The sequence below is a fragment of the Bombina bombina genome, chromosome 3, assembly GCF_027579735.1.
Source record: "Bombina bombina isolate aBomBom1 chromosome 3, aBomBom1.pri, whole genome shotgun sequence".
Classification (NCBI taxonomy): Eukaryota; Metazoa; Chordata; class Amphibia; order Anura; family Bombinatoridae; genus Bombina; species Bombina bombina.
The window spans coordinates 663,277,343-663,295,391 of NC_069501.1; the positions used below are offsets into that span (position 1 = coordinate 663,277,343).

General features: G+C 40.0%; 1 protein-coding gene across 1 annotated transcript in view; it reads left to right on the plus strand.

Moving 5' to 3' along the window:
- LOC128653860 (uroplakin-3b-like) overlaps nt 1-18,049 on the plus strand; it is a 162,558-nt gene that overhangs the window by 120,045 nt on the left and 24,464 nt on the right. Inside the window, exon 4 of the mRNA XM_053707398.1 lies at nt 3,117-3,193. Coding sequence (XP_053563373.1) covers nt 3,117-3,193 — 77 coding nt within the window. The remainder of the gene's footprint in view (nt 1-3,116; nt 3,194-18,049) is intronic.

An 18,049-nucleotide genomic window follows, 5' to 3' on the forward strand; every position in this document is an offset into this window, starting at 1 on the left:
CACTTAGTTTAATTATATGTTCTGTCTTGTGTGATTATTTTATTAGGTTTATAATGCTGTTTAGCATTTAAAGTCTTTATTTCAAAGCTTTAAAGATAATGTATTAGGTGTTACTTATGACAATTTTGAGAAGGGCCTGGAACCTATCTCCCTCACTTCCCATTGACTTACATTATGAACTGGGTTTCAATTTACACCGGTTTCGATTTACAACCATTCCTTCAGGAACCTAACCCCGGCGTAAACTAAGGGCTACCTGTATTATTTATATTGTAGCTATATTAGGGTTTATTTTCTAGGTAAGTATTTAGTTTTAAATAGGATTAATTTATTTAATTATAGGAATATTATTTCGTTTTATTTAAATTATATTTATGTTAGGGGGGTGTTAGGGTTAGGGTTAGACTTAGGTTTAGGGGTTAATAACTATATTATAGTAGCGGCGACGTTGGAGGCGGCAGATTAGGGGTTAATAATTGTAGGTAGGTGGCGGCGATGTTAGGGACGGCAGATTAGGGTTTAATACAATTTATTATAGTGTTTGCGAGGCGGGAGTGCGGCGGTTTAGGGGTTAATACATTTATTATAGTGGCGGCGATGTCCGGTCGGCAGATTAGGGGTTAATAATTGTAGTTAGGTAGCGGCGACGTTGGGGGGGGCAGATTAGGGGTTAATAAATATAATATAGGTTTTGTCGATGTTAGGGGCAGCAGATTAGGGGTTCATAGGTATAATGTAGGTGGCGGCGGTGTCCAGCCGGCAGATTAGGGGTTAAAAAAAATTATTAGAGGGTTTGTGGTAGGGCCTCGGTTTAGGGGTACATAGGTAGTTTATGGGTGTTAGTGTACTTTATAGCACAGTAGTTAAGAGCTTTATGTTCCGTCGTTAGCCCATAAAGCTCTTAACTACTGACTTTTTTTGGCGGTAGGAGTCTTGTCGGTAGAGGCTCTACCGCTCACTTCTTCCAAGACTCCAAATACCAGCATTAGGCAAATCCCATTGAAAAGATAGGATACGCAATTGACGTAAGGGGATCTGTGGTAGCCTGGAGTCGCGGAAAGAAAGTGAGCGGTAGACCCTTTCCTGTCTGACTCTAAATACCAGAGGGCGGTAAAAAGCAGCATTAGGACCCCTTAACGCTGCTTTTGACGGCTAACGCCAAACTCTAAATCTAGGCCAGTGTAAATAGAACAGTATTTTTTACATTGCCTAAGCCTTTTCTTCAACCGCTCTCGTAGTTGTTTCTGCTCTAGTAAATGTAGCGTATCCCCAAAAATGTTAATGGTGAAAGTTGTAAGCTATCTTCTTTGTAGCCTTTGAAGGAGAGTTGGCCTATTCACAGACTTAAAGCGATACTAAACCCAATTTTTTCATTTATGTTTCGATAGAGCATGCAATTTTAAGTAACTTTCTAATTTGCTCCTATTATCAAATTTTGTTCGTTCTCTTGGTATCTTTATTTGAAAAAAGCAGGAATTAAAGTTTAGGAGACGGACCATTTTTGGTTCAGCACAACATAAACAGTGATGCTGATTAGCATTAACAGTAAGAAGCATCACTGTTTATGTTGCGCAAATAGGGTAGAGGGTCGCACATGCGCATTTTAAATTATAAGCAGAGTTCCAAGCACGGGAGTGTGCAGTAATTGATTTACATGGGTCCAATGGAAGGCTATGATTGGCTACAACAGCTGCCAGTCAAGTAAGCCTAAATGAAAATCGTAGTGAGAGGCTGCATTAGATGAGGAAATGTAGCGTGAATAAAACACTGGTTATTTAAAGTGCTGTTGACTTTAGTGCTAAATAAGCATATCAATATGCTAGTTAGGAGAAGACCTTTCATAATATGTGAAACTGTTGGGGTGAATTTAGCATCACTTTAAGCGTTTATTCATTGAACAACTTGACCCCAAATTAGATGTTGAACGCAGACTAAGACATATTTTTTAAGTAGCGGGGGTCTTCCCACACCTCTGCAACAACGTGTTTTACAGCCCATTTTACATACTGCGATTGGAGTATCCCTGAAATCAAACACACAGATAACTTGTTACATAACTTGGAGGAAATATTGGTTGAAGGCTAATATCATTACTGGGTGGGCGGGGAGAGAAATCCCCCCCCCTTTTTTTTTCCTTCTCTCTTCCCCTATATCCTCTACTTCTGTTTACCACATAGAGAGATGGTTTCTGCCAAATCAAACATTTCTCAATCCCCTTTCCTACCTCATATCTCTCTCTATGCGATACACATATACCCCCTTGTAGATTAGACCTTACTCAAATGTGTACTATGCCTTTTACTGGTCAGCTGAATATGTTATTAAAAACTGTTTATTTGTTATTTTTTTAATGTTATTAAGTTGTTTTGTTAATGTAAAAAAAAAGAAAATTGGAAGACACTTGGAATAACTCTACATCTTCTGATATAATTTTTGAAGACTTCAAATAGATAAGCATTACCTGGACTGTTAAGTCTTTAACGCTTCTAACCTGAACTATCTAATTTACAGAAAAATGTTTATTACTCGAATGAACCGTTGGCTTTGTCCTTTTTTCCATGTGATTCCTAACAAAGAAAATTTGAAGAAGAAAAAACAAGCAGCGGTCGTAGCTCTTTAACTCGATACAATTGGGATGATTGACACCCCCTGCTAGCGGCCAATTGGCGGTGAATGTACAGGGGGCGGCATTGGACAAGCATTTCTTGTGAAATGCGTGGGCAATGATAAATGCTGACAGCGTATGCTACAGCGAATCATGTCTGCCCGACATTTGATAAATCGGCCCCCTTATCTGCTCTAGAGGGCCTCATTGATTGGTGGAAGGGAATGTAGAAATGTAAATTTAGTCACTGAACATCTTGTTTACAATCTGGGAAAAGTGACAGGCAAGTAATGTATAAAATGAGACCCACACATAGGTTTTATTAGGGACCAAGAAAGAGATTTTGAGGAAGAGTAATTTAATTTAACCATTGGCTCAAGCTTTGGTTTATTGCAACCTAAAAACACACCGAATGGAAAGTTAAACATACAGTAAAGCGTATAAATATGGATACATAGATGTAATATAATTTAGTAATTCATACAGTAATAATGCTATTTTATATTTCCAGGGTGAAATTTGTTATACTAAACAGCACTGGTTTAGTCAATGCAACACGCTGGTCTGAAAAAATTCCCCTGCGAACAGGTAAAAGATTTTTTTATATACTTTAATGTTGTATATGTTTTGGATTATGGGAAACATATTCATACAAACATATAGGGGATTCTTAGAAACATAACGTAAAAATATTGTATATTTTTATATTAAATATTGAAAAATCATTTAACATCCTTTTGCGCTGTAAATATATCTTATTTTCATACTTACTAATGTGTACATATGTTTGGGAGGATTCATTTAAATCGCATGACTGGTTGCAAAGTGCAAAACTTGCAAGTTTAAAAAACAAAACTTAATTCTACAATACTGACAAAAATGCAATGTGATCTTGCCTAGTTGTAACAGAGTTATGGGGCAATTGTGTCATATGCCATATTTTATTTATTTGTTTTATTTTCCCTGTGCCCCAACACTTTACCTAACGTATAGAAAATGGCTTCAATTACTAAAGGCCAGATTACAAGTGGAGCGCAAAATATCACTTTCGCAAAAGCAATATTTGACACTTCCATAGGCTCCAATGGGAGCCTTGTTCTCATGCCATGAGACACGACATGAGAACCTAAGCGCAGCAAAGGGGGTAAGTCGCTCAGTGATGGGCAGCAAATTGAAATATATATGTATAGGAATATACAGCACACAGAGAAATCCAGCACTCACTTACAAGCTTTCAGCTAAGATTAAAAGCAAAAATGGAAGAGTTGGATCATGGTATGTGTACCCGGTCCGGTCTGAGAGTGCAGTCCCCTTCCGTGTTTTGTGTATGTCTAGGGTGATTACATAAGCCTGTGCACCCTTCCCTTGTTCCCAGTTTGTTGGATTGAGAGCTTGCATTGTGTGGCTGTTTAGGGACTCAGGTTTTGGAAGAGACCTTGACGTGGTACCTGGGCTTGTCCCATTTGGCCAGATGTGGTAACTAACTATTCCATTTTTGCTTTTAATCTTAGCTGAGAGCTTGTAAGTGAGTGCTGGACTTTCTCTGTGTGCTGTATTAATTTGTTTTGTAATTTTCCCTATGGGCCTTGCACCGAGTCCTGTCTGGGGTTAACTGCCTGTGTCTCTGGACAGTGCAGCTTCCTGAGAGTGCTATTGTGCACCCAGGGCTGTGCATGTTGCAGGGTCAGTAAATTTGATTTTCTTTCCTAAGATATGGAGAGTCCACGGCGTCATTCAATTGTGGGAATATCAATCCTGGCCAACAGGAGGAGGCAAAGAGCGCCACAGCAAAGCTGTTAAGTGTCACTCCCCTTCCCATAATCCCCAGTCATTTTCTTTGCCTCTGTCAATGGAGGAGGTGAAGTTTGGTGTCTGAAGAAATGAATTCTTTTTTCGGGTACTTTTCCCTGCAAGCAAGAATTTGGGTTTAGCTGAGTCCACGTCAATCTCCTCAGTAGAGTAGTGGTGGCTTTTAAGCAGTTAGGAAGTTATGAGGTAGTCCTTGCTTTGTTTGCTAACACATTGCTGCCCATGGTACAGAAAGCCAGAGTTGGATACTCTGTTCTTTCTTTTTCTACAGGTCTCTTTAATGAGTATGTGTCCTTTCACGCCTTGTGAGCTGTCTTCCTGCCGGACAGCTAGACTACAGGTAAGTGCTTTTGTCTTCTAGGTCTTGTAGACTTGCACTTCAGAAGATTATGTCATATGCAGTAGATGGGGACATTTTTAAAATCCTTTATTCAGGATTTTCTTTGGCAGTGGGCAGGCACATTATGTATGTTGAGACTAGGGGGTCTAATTATCAAGCTCCGAATAAAGACCCCTGCTCCATAACTTGCCTGTCTGCTCTGAGGCGGCAGACAGAAATCAACTTGATTGAATACAATCGGGTTGATTGACACCCCCTGCTAGCGTCCGATTGGCCGCAAATCTGCAGGGGGCGGTATTGCACAAGCAGCTCTGGTGAACTGCTTGTGCAATGATAAATGCTGACAGCATATGCTGTTGGCATTTATCGATGTGCAGCAGACATGATATGCTATTGGCATTTATCGATGTGCAGCAGACATTATGTCCACTCGCACTTTGATAAATATGCCCCTAGGGGTTGATCTTCCCTTTATTGGGACGTTTTTAGTATGTGTGTGGCTTATGTTTTATACAGGGATTTATGTATAAACTTAAAATTTGGCAGTTGGTTTTCTTTGCTTGCTTAGCTTGCACAGGCTAACTGACAAACTGCTTGAGCGTTTGGGTAAATTAAGCTCTGGTGTTGTAGGCAGAGGGAAACGTGCGCCTTTTACTTGCTGCGTAGTTTCCTCTCTCTGCTGGTCATGTGACTTCTCTCTGCTGTCGAATATTCACGGAGCAGAGCGGGGTCATTGAATTTCAGTCTCTTCAGTGTCAATCTACTATACGATCGTTTTAGAGACTTCTGGCAGCCAAATTATGTATAAGTGTGTAGGGGACCTTATTGGTTTATTATCTTAAAGAATTTTTGCATAACGTTAAGCGGCTGTGGTATTAAAAATTCTTAAAGTGACAGTGTATTTAAAACATTTCTACAATTTGGGGAATTTTTTATTTAGTATTATGGACATGGACCAAGACTCTAACGGCTAGATTTAGAGTTTTGTCGGTAACGACCCGCGTAGCTAACACTGGCTTTTTTCTGGCTGCACCTTTAAAATAACTCTGGTATTGAGAGTCCACAGAATGGCTGCGTTAGGCTCCAAAAAAGGAGCGTAGAGCATATTTAACTCAACTTCAACTCTCGATACCAGAGTTGCTTACGGACGTGGCCAGCTTTAAAAACGTGCTCGTGCACGATTTCCCCCATAGAAAACAATGGGGCTGTTTGAGCTGAAAAAAAACCTAACACCTGCAAAAAAGCAGCGTTCAGCTCCTAAAGCAGCCCCATTGTTTTCTATGGGGAAACCCTTCCTACGTCTGCACCTAACACTCTAACATGTACCCCGAGTCTAAACACCAATAACCTTACACTTATTAACCCCTAATCTGCCGCCCCCACTATTGCTGACCCCTGCATATTATTATTAACCCCTAATCTGCCGCTCCGTAAACCGCCGCTACTTACATTATCCCTATGTACCCCTAATCTGCTGCCCCTAACACCGCCGACCCCTATATTATATTTATTAACCCCTAATCTGCCCCCCACAACGTCGCCTCCACCTGCCTACACTTATTAACCCCTAATCTGCCGAGCGGACCGCACCACTATTATAATAAAGTTAGTAACCCCTAATCCGCCTCACTGACCCTATAATAAATAGTATTAACCCCTAATCTGCCCTCCCTAACATCGCCGACACCTAACTTCAAACATTAACCCCTAATCTGCCGACTGGAGCTCACCGCTATTCTAATAAATGTATTAACCCCTAAAGCTAAGTCTAACCCTAACACTAACACCCCCCTAAGTTAAATATAATTTAAATCTAACAAAATTAATTAACTCTTATTAAATAAATTATTCCTATTTAAAGCTAAATACTTACCTGTAAAATAAATCCTAATATAGCTACAATATAAATTATAATTATATTATAGCTATTTTAGGATTAATATTTATTTTACAGGTAACTTTGTATTTATTTTAACCAGGTACAATAGCTATTAAATAGTTAAGAACTATTTAATAGCTAAAATAGTTAAAATAATTACAAAATTACCTGTAAAATAAATCCTAACCTAAGTTACAATTAAACCTAACACTACACTATCAATAAATAAATTAAATAAAATACCTAAAATTACCTACAATTAAACCTAACACTACACTATCAATAAATGAATTAAATACAATATCTACAAATAAATACAATTAAATAAACTAACTAAAGTACAAAAAATAAAAAAGAACTAAGTTACAAAAAATAAAAAAATATTTACAAACATAAGAAAAATATTACAACAATTTTAAACTAATTACACCTACTCTAAGCCCCCTAATAAAATAACAAAGCCCCCCAAAATAAAAAAATGCCCTACCCTATTCTAAATTACTAAAGTTCAAAGCTCTTTTACCTTACCAGCCCTGAACAGGGCCCTTTGCGGGGCATGCCCCAAGAAGTTCAGCTCTTTTGCCTGTAAAAAAAAACATACAATACCCAAGCCCCCCAACATTACAACCCACCACCCACATACCCCTAATCTAACCCAAACCCCCCTTAAATAAACCTAACACTAAGCCCCTGAAGATCTTCCTACCTTGTCTTCACCTCACCGGGTATCACACCGATCCGTCCTGGCTCCGATATCTTCATCCAACCCAAGCGGGGGCTAGACATCCATCATCCGACGGCTGAAGAAGTCCAGAAGAGGGTCCAAAGTCTTCATCCTATCCGGGAAGAAGAGTAGATCCGGACCGGCAACCATCTTCTTCCAAGCGGCATCTTCTATCTTCATCCAATGAGGACCGGCTCCATCGTGAAGACCTCCAGCGTGGACCCATCTTCTTCCGATGACGTCCAACTGAAGAATGAAGGTTCCTTTAAGGGACGTCATCCAAGATGGCGTCCCTCAAATTCCGATTGGCTGATAGGATTCTATCAGCCAATCGGAATTAAGGTAGGAAAATTCTGATTGGCTGATGGAATCAGCCAATCAGAATCAAGTTCAATCCGATTGGCTGATCCGATCAGCCAATCAGATTGAGCTCGCATTCTATTGGCTGTTCCGATCAGCCAATAGAATGCAAGCTCAATCTGATTGGCTGATCGGATCAGCCAATCGGATTGAACTTGATTCTGATTGGCTGATTCCATCAGCAAATTAGAATTTTCCTACCTTAATTCCGATTGGCTGATAGAATCCTATCAGCCAATCGGAATTCGAGGGACGCCATCTTGGATGACGTCCCTGAAAGGAACCGTCATTCTTCAGTTGGACGTCATCGGAAGAAGATGGGTCCGCGCTGGATGTCTTCACGATGGAGCCGGTCCTCATCGGATGAAGATAGAAGATGCCGCTTGGAAGAAGATGGTTGCCGGTCCGGATCTACTCTTCTTCCCGGATAGGATGAAGACTTTGGACCCTCTTCTGGACTTCTTCAGCCATCGGATGATGGATGTCTAGCCCCCGCTTGGGCTTGGATGAAGATTTTGGAGCCAGGACGAATCGGTGATACCTGGTGAGGTGAAGATAAGGTAGGAAGATCTTCAGTGGCTTAGTGTTAGGTTTATTTAAGGGGGGTTTGGGTTAGATTAGGGGTATGTGGGTGGTGGGTTGTAATGTTGGGGGGGGGTATTGTATGTGTTTTTTTACAGGCAAAAGAGCTGAATTTCTTGGGGCATGCCCCGCAAAGGGCCCTGTTCAGGGCTGGTAAGGTAAAAGAGCTTTGAACTTTTGTAATTTAGAATAGGGTAGGGCATTTTTTTATTTTGGGGGGCTTTGTTATTTTATTAGGGGGCTTAGAGTAGGTGTAATTAGTTTAAAATTGTTGTAATATTTTTGTAATGTTTGTAAATATTTTTTTATTTTTTGGTAACTTAGTTCTTTTTTTATTTTTTGTACTTTAGTTAGTTTATTTAATTGTATTTATTTGTAGATATTGTATTTAATTCATTTATTGATAGTGTAGTGTTAGGTTTAATTGTAGATAATTGTGGGTATTGTATTTAATTCATTTATTGATAGTGTAGTGTTAGGTTTAATTGTAACTTAGGTTAGGATTTATTTTACAGGTAATTTTGTAATTATTTTAACTATTTTAGCTATTAAATAGTTCTTAACTATTTAATAGCTATTGTACCTGGTTAAAATAAATACAAAGTTACCTGTAAAATAAATATTAATCCTAAAATAGCTATAATATAATTATAATTTATATTGTAGCAATATTAGGATTTATTTTACAGGTAAGTATTTAGCTTTAAATAGGAATAATTTATTTAATAAGAGTTAATTTCGTTAGATTTAAATTATATTTAACTTAGGGGGGTGTTAGTGTTAGGGTTAGACTTAGCTTTAGGGGTTAATACATTTATTAGAATAGCGGTGAGCTCCAGTCGGCAGATTAGGGGTTAATGTTTGAAGTTAGGTGTCAGCGATGTTAGGGAGGGCAGATTAGGGGTTAATACTATTTATTATAGGGTTAGTGAGGCGGATTAGGGGTTAATAACTTTATTATAATAGTGGTGTGGTCCGCTCGGCAGATTAGGGGTTAATAAGTGTAGGCAGGTGGAAGCGACGTTGAGGGGAGCAGATTAGGGGTTAATAAATATAATATAGGGGTCGGCGGTGTTAGGGGCAGCAGATTAGGGGTACATAAGTATAACGTAGGTGGCGGTCGGCAGATTAGGGGTTAATTATTGTAGGTAGCTGGCGGCGACGTTGTGGGGGGCAGGTTAGGGGTTAATAAATATAATATAGGGGTCGGCGGTGTTAGGGGCAGCAGATTAGGGGTACATAAGTATAACGTAGGTGGCGGTCGGCAGATTAGGGGTTAAAAAATGTAATCGAGTGGCGGCGATGTGGGGGGACCTCGGTTTAGGGGTACATAGGTAGTTTATGGGTGTTAGTGTACTTTAGAGCACAGTAGTTAAGAGCTTTATGAACCGGCGTTAGCCCAGAAAGCTCTTAACTACTGACTTTTTTCTGCGGTTGGAGTTTTGTCGTTAGAATTCTAACGCTCACTTCAGACACGACTCTAAATACCGGAGTTAGAAAGATCCCATTGAAAAGATAGGATACGCAATTGACATAAGGGGATCTGCGGTATGGAAAAGTCGCGGCTGAAAAGTGAGCGTTAGACCCTTTCCTGACTGACTCCAAATACCGGCGGTAGCCTAAAACCAGCGTTAGGAGCCTCTAACGCTGGTTTTCACGGCTACCGCCAAACTCTAAATCTAGGCCTAAGTCTTTTGACAAATGCTTGTTATGCCTAGAGGCAGAAATTGTTTTGCCTATGCAATTCTGTGCTACGTGCTTAGCTAGAACACTTCAATTTATTGTATTTATTTGTATTCACTGTCCTACCCCGCAGGGAATTGTGGCTAAAATCTTGGTCAGCTGATGTTACCTCTAAGTCCAAGCTTCTGGCACTTCCTTACAAGAGTAAGACCTTGTTCAGACCTGGTCTGGCAGGAAAAGAAAAGAAGAACAGACTCAAAGGATGTCAAAGTAATTTTCGTTCCTTTCGTAACTTCAAAAGGTCAAAAGTCTTCCTCTCCCTCTTCCAAGCAGGAGCAGTTCAAGTCTTCTTGGAAGCCAATCAGTCTTGAAATAAGGGGAAGCAATCAAAGAAACCCTCAGCTGAGTCAGCATGAATGGTAGGCCACCGGTACAGGATCGGATCAAGTGGGGGCAGACTTTCCCTGTTTTGTCAAGGGTGGAGACGAGATGTCCCAGATCCTTGGGCTGTGGACATAGTATCTCAGGGTTACAAAATAGAATTCAAAACTTTCCCTCCCACAGGCAGATTCCACCTCTCAAGATTATCTGCAGACCAGGTAAAAAGAGAGGTATTCTTGAACTGCATTCAGGACCTTTTCCTCCCTGGGAGTGATTGTTGCAGTTCCAGTAAGGGAGAACAAGGTCTAGGATTCTATTCAAATCTGTTTGTGGTTCCCAAAAAAGAGGGAACTTTTCGACCCATTTTAGACCTAAAGTGCCTCAACAAGTTTCTCAGGGTACCGTCCTTCAAAATGGAAACCATTCGTTCCATTCTTCCTTTGGTCCAAGAGGGTCAGTTCTTGTTGACCATCAACCTGAAGGACGCATATCTTCATGTTCCCATTCACAGGGATCATCACAAATTCCTGAGATTTGCCTTTCTAGACAAACACTTTCAGTTTGCGGCTCTTCCGTTTGGCTTGCCACAGTTCCCAGAATTTTCTCAAAGGTTCTGGGGGCTCTCTTGGCAGTGATGAGGTCTTGGGGAATTGCAGTGGCACCATACCTGGACGACATATTGGTTCAGGCGTCATCTTTCAACAAGCAAACTCTCATACAGAGATCTTGGTGTCTTTTCTACATTCCCACGGTTGGAAAGTGAATCTGGAAAAGAGTTCCCTTGTTCCAGCTACAAGGGTGGTTTTGTTAATGACCATAATAGATGCACTATCTATGAAAATATTTCTGATGGAGGTCAGAAAATCCAAAATTCTCTCCTCTTGCCTCTCTCTTCCGTCTACTGTAAGGCCATCAGTGACTCAATGTATGGAGGTAATTGGTCTGATGGTCACTTCCATGAACATCATTCCCTTTGCTCGATTCCATTTGAGAGATCTGCGATTATGCATGCTCAGACAATGCAACAGAGAATATTCAGATCTGTCTCAGAGGATAGATCTAGACCAGTCGACAAGAGACTTTCTCCCATGATGACTTTCTCAGGACCATATGTGTCAGGGCTCATGTTTCCAGAGACCTTCCTTGGTGTTTGTGACCACGGACGCCAGCCTGCTAGGCTGGGGAGCTGTCTGGGACTTGTTAAAACCACAGGGACTATGGTCTCGGGAGGAGTCTGCTCTCCCCATAAACATCTTGAAGTTGAGAGTGATTTACAATGTTCTGATGGCTTGGCCTCAATTGTCCTTAGCCCGGTTTATCAGGTTTCAGTCGGACAACATCACCTCAGTGGCTTACATCAACCACCAGGGAGGAACTCGGAGTTCCTTAGCCATGAAGGAGGTGGCATGGATTATTCAGTGGGCAGAAGCTCACAATTGCTGTCTATCTGCCATCCACATTCCTGGAGTGGACAACTGGGAAGCGGATTTCCTGAGCAGACAGACATTTCATCCCGGGGAGTGGGCTATCCATCCAGAGAGGTTCTCCAGGTTTACCCTCAAATGGGGGTGTCGGAGTTGGATCTGATGGCGTCTCGGCAGAACGCCAAGCTTCCAAGGTACAGTTCAAGGTCAAGAGATCCTCAGGCCGCTCTGATAGATGCTCTGGCGGTTCCTTGGGATTTCGGTTTAGCATATCTGTTTCCTCCGTTTGTGCTCCTTCCACAAGTTATTGCTTGTATCAAACAGGAGAGGGCATCAGTAATTCTAATAGCTCCTGCATGGCCTCATAAGATCTGGTATGCAGACCTAGTGAAGTTGTCATCTCGGCCACCTTGGAGGTTTCCTCTGAGGAAGGACCTTCTAACTCAGGGTCCATTCCTCCATCCAAATCTCATTTCTCTGAAGCTAACTGCTTGAAGATTAAACGCTTGGTTCTGTCTAAGCATGGATTTTCTGAGTCGGTCATTGAGACCATGATCCAGGCTCACAAACCTGTTACTTGGAAAATTGACCATAAGGAATGGTGTAAATACCTTTATTGGTGTGAATCTAAGGGCTACTCTTGGAGTAGGGTCAGGATTCCTAGGATTTTATCTTTTCTCTAGGAAGGTCTGGAAAAAGGGTTGTCAGTCAGTTCTCTGAAAGGTCAGATTTCTGCATTATCTATTTTGTTACAGAAGCGTTTGGCGGATGTGCCAGATGTTCAATCTTTTTGTCAGGCCCTGGTCAGAATCAGGCCTGTGTTTAAACCTGTTGCTCCTCCTTGGAGCCATGGGGGCATATTTATCAAGCTCCGTATGGAGCTTGAAGCCCTGTGTTTCTGGCGAGCCTTCACCAGTTAAAAACCGCTGCTCCATAACCTGTCCGCCTGCTCTGAGACATCGCCGCAATTCAACCCAATCGAGTACGATCGGGATGATTGACATCCCCCCTGCTGGCGGCCGATTGGCCACGAATCTGCAGGGGGCGGCGTTGCACCAGCAGCTCACAAGAGCTGCTGGTGCAATGCTGAATACGGAGAGCGTATGAAGAGCGTACAGTGTGGATCAGGTCCGACAGACCTTTGTTAAATAGACCCCTTAATCTTGTTCCTAAAGTTTTGCAGCAGGCTCTGTTTGAGCCAATGCATTCCAGAGATTAAGTTGCTATCTTGGAATGTTTTGTTTCTTATTGCTATCTCTTCTGCTCAGAGAGTTTCGGAACTCTCGGCTTTGCAGTGTGATTTGCCTTACCTTATCTTTTATGCGGATAAGGTGGTTCTTCGTACTAAATTGGTGTTTCTTCCAAAAGTGGTTCCGGATAGAAATATTAATCAGGAAATTGTTGTTCCTTCTCTCTGTCCCAATCCTTCTTCTCATAAAGAACATCTGTAGCATAACTTGAATGTTGTGCATGCTCTAAAATTTTACCTACAGGCGACTAAGGATTTTCACCAGTCTTCTGCCCTGTTTGTTTGTTTCTCAGGAAAGCATAAGGGTCAAAAAGCTACTGCTACTTCTCTTTTCCTCTGGTTGAGAAGTATAATTCATTTTGCTTATGAGACTGCTGGACAGCAGCCTCCTAAGAGAATTACAGCTCGTTCCACTAGGGCTGTCTCCTCTTCCTGGGCTTTCAAAAATGAAGCTTCTGTGGAACAGATTTGCAAGGCTGCAACTTGGTCCACTCTGCATTACTTTTTCCAAATTTTCCAAATTTGATACTTTTGCCTAGGCTGAGGCCTCTTTTGGGAGAAAGGTCTTCAAGCGGTGGTGCCTTCTGTTTAGGTCTGCCTGTCTTGTTCTCCCTCCCTGTTCATTCTGTATCCTCTTGGGTATTGGTTCCCACTAGTAATTGAATGATGTTGTGGAGTCTCCATATGTTAAGAAAGAAAACAAAATTTATGCTTACTTGATAAATTTCTTTCTTTCCGGATATGGAAAGTCCACGACCCCACCCTTTATTAAGACAGTTATTTTTAACTAAACCTCAGGCACCTCTACACCTTTGTGTTATTCCTTTTCCATTTTCCTTCAGTCAAATGACTGGGGATTATGGGTATGGTAGTGACACTTAACAGCTTTGCTGTGGTGCTCTTTGCCTCCTCCTGCTGGCCAGGAGTTATATTTCCACTAGTAATTGAATCATGTACGTCATAGACTCTCCATATCCGGAAAGAAAGAAATTTATCAGGTAAGCATAAATTTTGTTATTTTCAAGAGGCGTGATTCTTTTCAATACCCACTGAATATTTACAGGGAACACACATTTCCCATAGACCACAATGTAAAGGCAGTTTTCAGTGCCTTTTTTTCTAACACCCCACACCCGCCAACTTTAACCCCTAAAAACTGCTTCATGTAGGTTTTTTTTTTTTTAATTAAAGATGATAATATTTTTATTTTAGAAAATGAGCTACATACTTTATTTTGGGGGCAGTTTGAGCACATTTAGAAAATGAACTAGAGATCTGATCTCTGGTTAATTTTTGGAGTGCTAATTGCTACCGCGAGCTTGCGACAGCAATGACCAGCCACTTGTAATGACTGGTTATTTATCGCACGCCCATAAACTGATGAAGCTAGAAAGGCTGGTGAGGTTAGGAAACCCACAGAGACAGAAGAAATTTTAATTTTGTGAATTTTACCCTTTTCTGTTAAAAGGTAAAGTAAATAATATATGGATTGAATGGTGTGTCCCACACCCACAGGAAATCTGCAGTATAGTGGAGGAAAAAATAATTGTAGGAGTTCTCATGAACTGGAATAAAGACATTTGTTAGTAAGAACATAAAATATTGGAGGTAGAGAATTTGAACCATTAACTACACATTGAGTTGCTATATGTTTCAGCCCCCTTTGAAAGGCAGGAATTTAAACAAACTTACACCTAGATTACGAGTTTTGCATTAGCCTTTAAAAGCAGTGTTGAGAGGTCCCAGCGTTGCTTTTTTCACTGGTATTACGAGTCTTGCAGGTACAGGTGTAACGCTCACTTTTTTCCACAACTCGAAAATACCGCAAATCCACTTACGTCAATTGAGTATCCCATATTTTCAATGGGACTTGCAAAACGCCCGTATTACGAGTCTTCCTAAAAGTGATCGGTACAGCCTCTCCTGTCAAGACTGATACCGCATTTAAAAGTCAGTAGTTAAGAGTTTTATGGGCTAACGCCGTAACATAAAACTCTTAACTAAAGTGCTAAAAAGTACACTAACACCCATAAACTACCTACTAACCCATAAACAGAGGCCTCCGACATCACAAACACTAAATAAAAATGTTTAACCCCTAATCTGATGAACTGGACATCGCCGCCACTATAATAAATATATTAACCCTTAAACCGCCGCACTCCTGCATCGCAAACACTAGTTAAATATTATTAACCCCTAATCTGCCGTCCCTAAGATCGCCGCCACCTACCTACATTTATTAACCCCTAATCTGCTGCCCCAACATTGCCGCCACTATATTAAATGTATTAACCCCTAAATCTAAGTCTAACCCTAACCCTAACCCCCCCTAACAAATATAATTTAAATACATCTAAATAAAATTACTACAATTAACTAAATAATTCCTATTTAAAACTAAATACTTACCTATAAAATAAACCATAAGCTAGCAGTTACAATTACACCTAACACTACACTATAATTAAATTAATTCCCTACATTAAATTAAATTAATTACAATTAAATAAAATAAAGTACCAAAAAACCCCACTAAATTACAGAAAATAATTGCAAGTTTTTTAAACTAATTACACCTAATCTAATCCTCCTAATAAAATAAAAAAGCCCCCAAAATAATAAAAAGCCCTACCCTATACTAAATTACAAATAGCCCTTAAAAGGGCTTTTTGCGGGGGAATTCCCCCAAAGTAATCAGCTCTTTTACCTGTAAAAGAAAATACAATACCCCCCCAACATTAAAACCCACCACCCACACACCCAACCTTACTCTAAAACCCACCCAATCCCCCCTTAATAAAACCTAACACTAACCCCTTGTTAATCAGCCAATAGAATGCGAGCTCAATCCTATTGGCTGATTGCATCAGCCAATAGGATTTTTTCTACCTTAATTCCGATTGGCTGATAGAATTCTATCAGCCAATCGGAATTGAAGGGACGCCATCTTGGATGACGTCACTTAAAGGTACCGTCATTTAGTCGTCGGATGAAGACAGAAGAGGATGCTCTGCGTCGGATGTCTTGAAGATGGACCCGCTCCGCTCCGGATGGATGAAGATAGAAGATGCCGTCTGGATGAAGACTTCTGCCCATCTGGAGGACCTCTTCTTCCCGGCTTGGATGAAGACTTCTGCCCGTCTGGAGGACCACTTCTGCCCGGTTGGGTGAAGACGTCTCAAGGTAGGGTGATCTTCAAGGGGTTAGTGTTAGGTTTTATTAAGGGGGATTGGGTGGGTTTTAGAGTAGGGTTGGGTGTGTGGGTGGTGGGTTTTAATGTTGGGGGTATTGTATTTTTTTTTACAGGTAAAAGAGCTGATTACTTTGGGGCAATGCCCCGCAAAAAGCCCTTTTAAGGGCTATTTGTAATTTAGTATAGGGTAGGGCTTTTTATTATTTTGGGGGCTTTTTTATTTTATTAGGGGGATTAGATTAGGTGTAATTAGTTTAAAAAACTTGTAATTATTTTATTATTTTCTGTAATTGAGTTTTTGTTTTTTTGGTACTTTAGTTTATTTTATTTAATTGTAATTAATTTAATGTAGGGAATTAATTTAATTATAGTGTAGTGTTAGGTGTAATTGTAACTTAGGTTAGGATTTATTTTACAGGTATATTTGTCTTTATTTTAACTAGGAAGTAATTAAATAGTTAATAACTATTTAATAACTATTGTACCTAGTTAAAATAAATACAAAGTTGCCTGTAAAATAAAAATAAACCCTAAGCTAGCTACAATGTAACTATTAGTTATATTGTAGCTATCTTATGGTTTATTTTATAGGTAAGTATTTCGTTTTAAACAGGAATTATTTAGTTAATTGTAGTAATTTTATTTAGATTTATTTAAATTATATTTAAGTTAGGGGGTGTTAGGGTTAGAGTTAGATTTAGGGGTTAATACATTTAATATAGTGGCGGCAACGTTAGGGACGGCAGATTAGGGGTTAATAACTTTATTATAGTGGCGGCGACATTGTGGGCGGCAGAATAGGGGTTAATAAATATAATGTAGGTTGCGGTTATGTTGGTGGCAGCAGATTAGGGGTTAATAAATATAATGTAGCACGAGCACGTTTAGCCAGCTCACCGCTACTGTAAGCAGCGCTGGTATTGAGGTGAGATGTGGAGCAAAATTTCGCTCTCCACTCACTTTTTTGCGGCTAACGCCGGGTTTAAAAAAAAACGTAATACCAGCGTTACTGTAGGTGAGCGGTGAGCATAAACTGCTCATTAGCCATGCACAGCTTTATCGACAAAACTCGTAATCTAGGTGTTAGTATTCAGGATTGGAAAGATTAATCAGGTGAAGACATGCTATTTATGGAGTGGAGCATAAGACAAAAAGTGACCCTTCTCTAACTATATTTTTTTTAGATAAACTGATTAAATAGTATAAATGTTAAAACCAGGGAGTAGAAGATAATCATTTCTTTCATGTATTATAAATGCCAAAAACCTGTAAAAACATATGCTTACAGAAGTAAAAGTGAATTATATTTTGTAGACTTACATGAAGAAAGCTAGATTACTGATCTAGTTCAGCACGTCTTCAGAAGTATGCATATTTGTTTGGTGACAGATTCTAGTTTACAAGATTTTTTAGAGTAATTAATTATATTGCTTATAAAGGTGCCCTGTCTAAAAGATGTGAAATCTGAGCAGATTTCTGTGCTCCACTTAAATTGACAAAAAAAAATCTAGGTCAGAGACAGAGAAAGATACTAATCAAGACCTTGGAGGCTCACAGCTAGTTTTGCATCTCAGCAAGTCTCTAAAATTTCTTTGCTATAAAATATGTAGTGTCACTAGATTTTCATAGGTTTTTTATAGTGACTCCTGTTGTGGTTTGCATAGAATCAACATATTGACTTAACTAAATCTGACAAGAAACACAACAATTTAAAGTGTAGGAGGACAAATAAAACAGCTGGCAGATAAGAAAAACCTTACATGTCATATTAGCTAAAGGTAAACATTGCTTGTTAATTTACTAAGATAAAAAGGTAT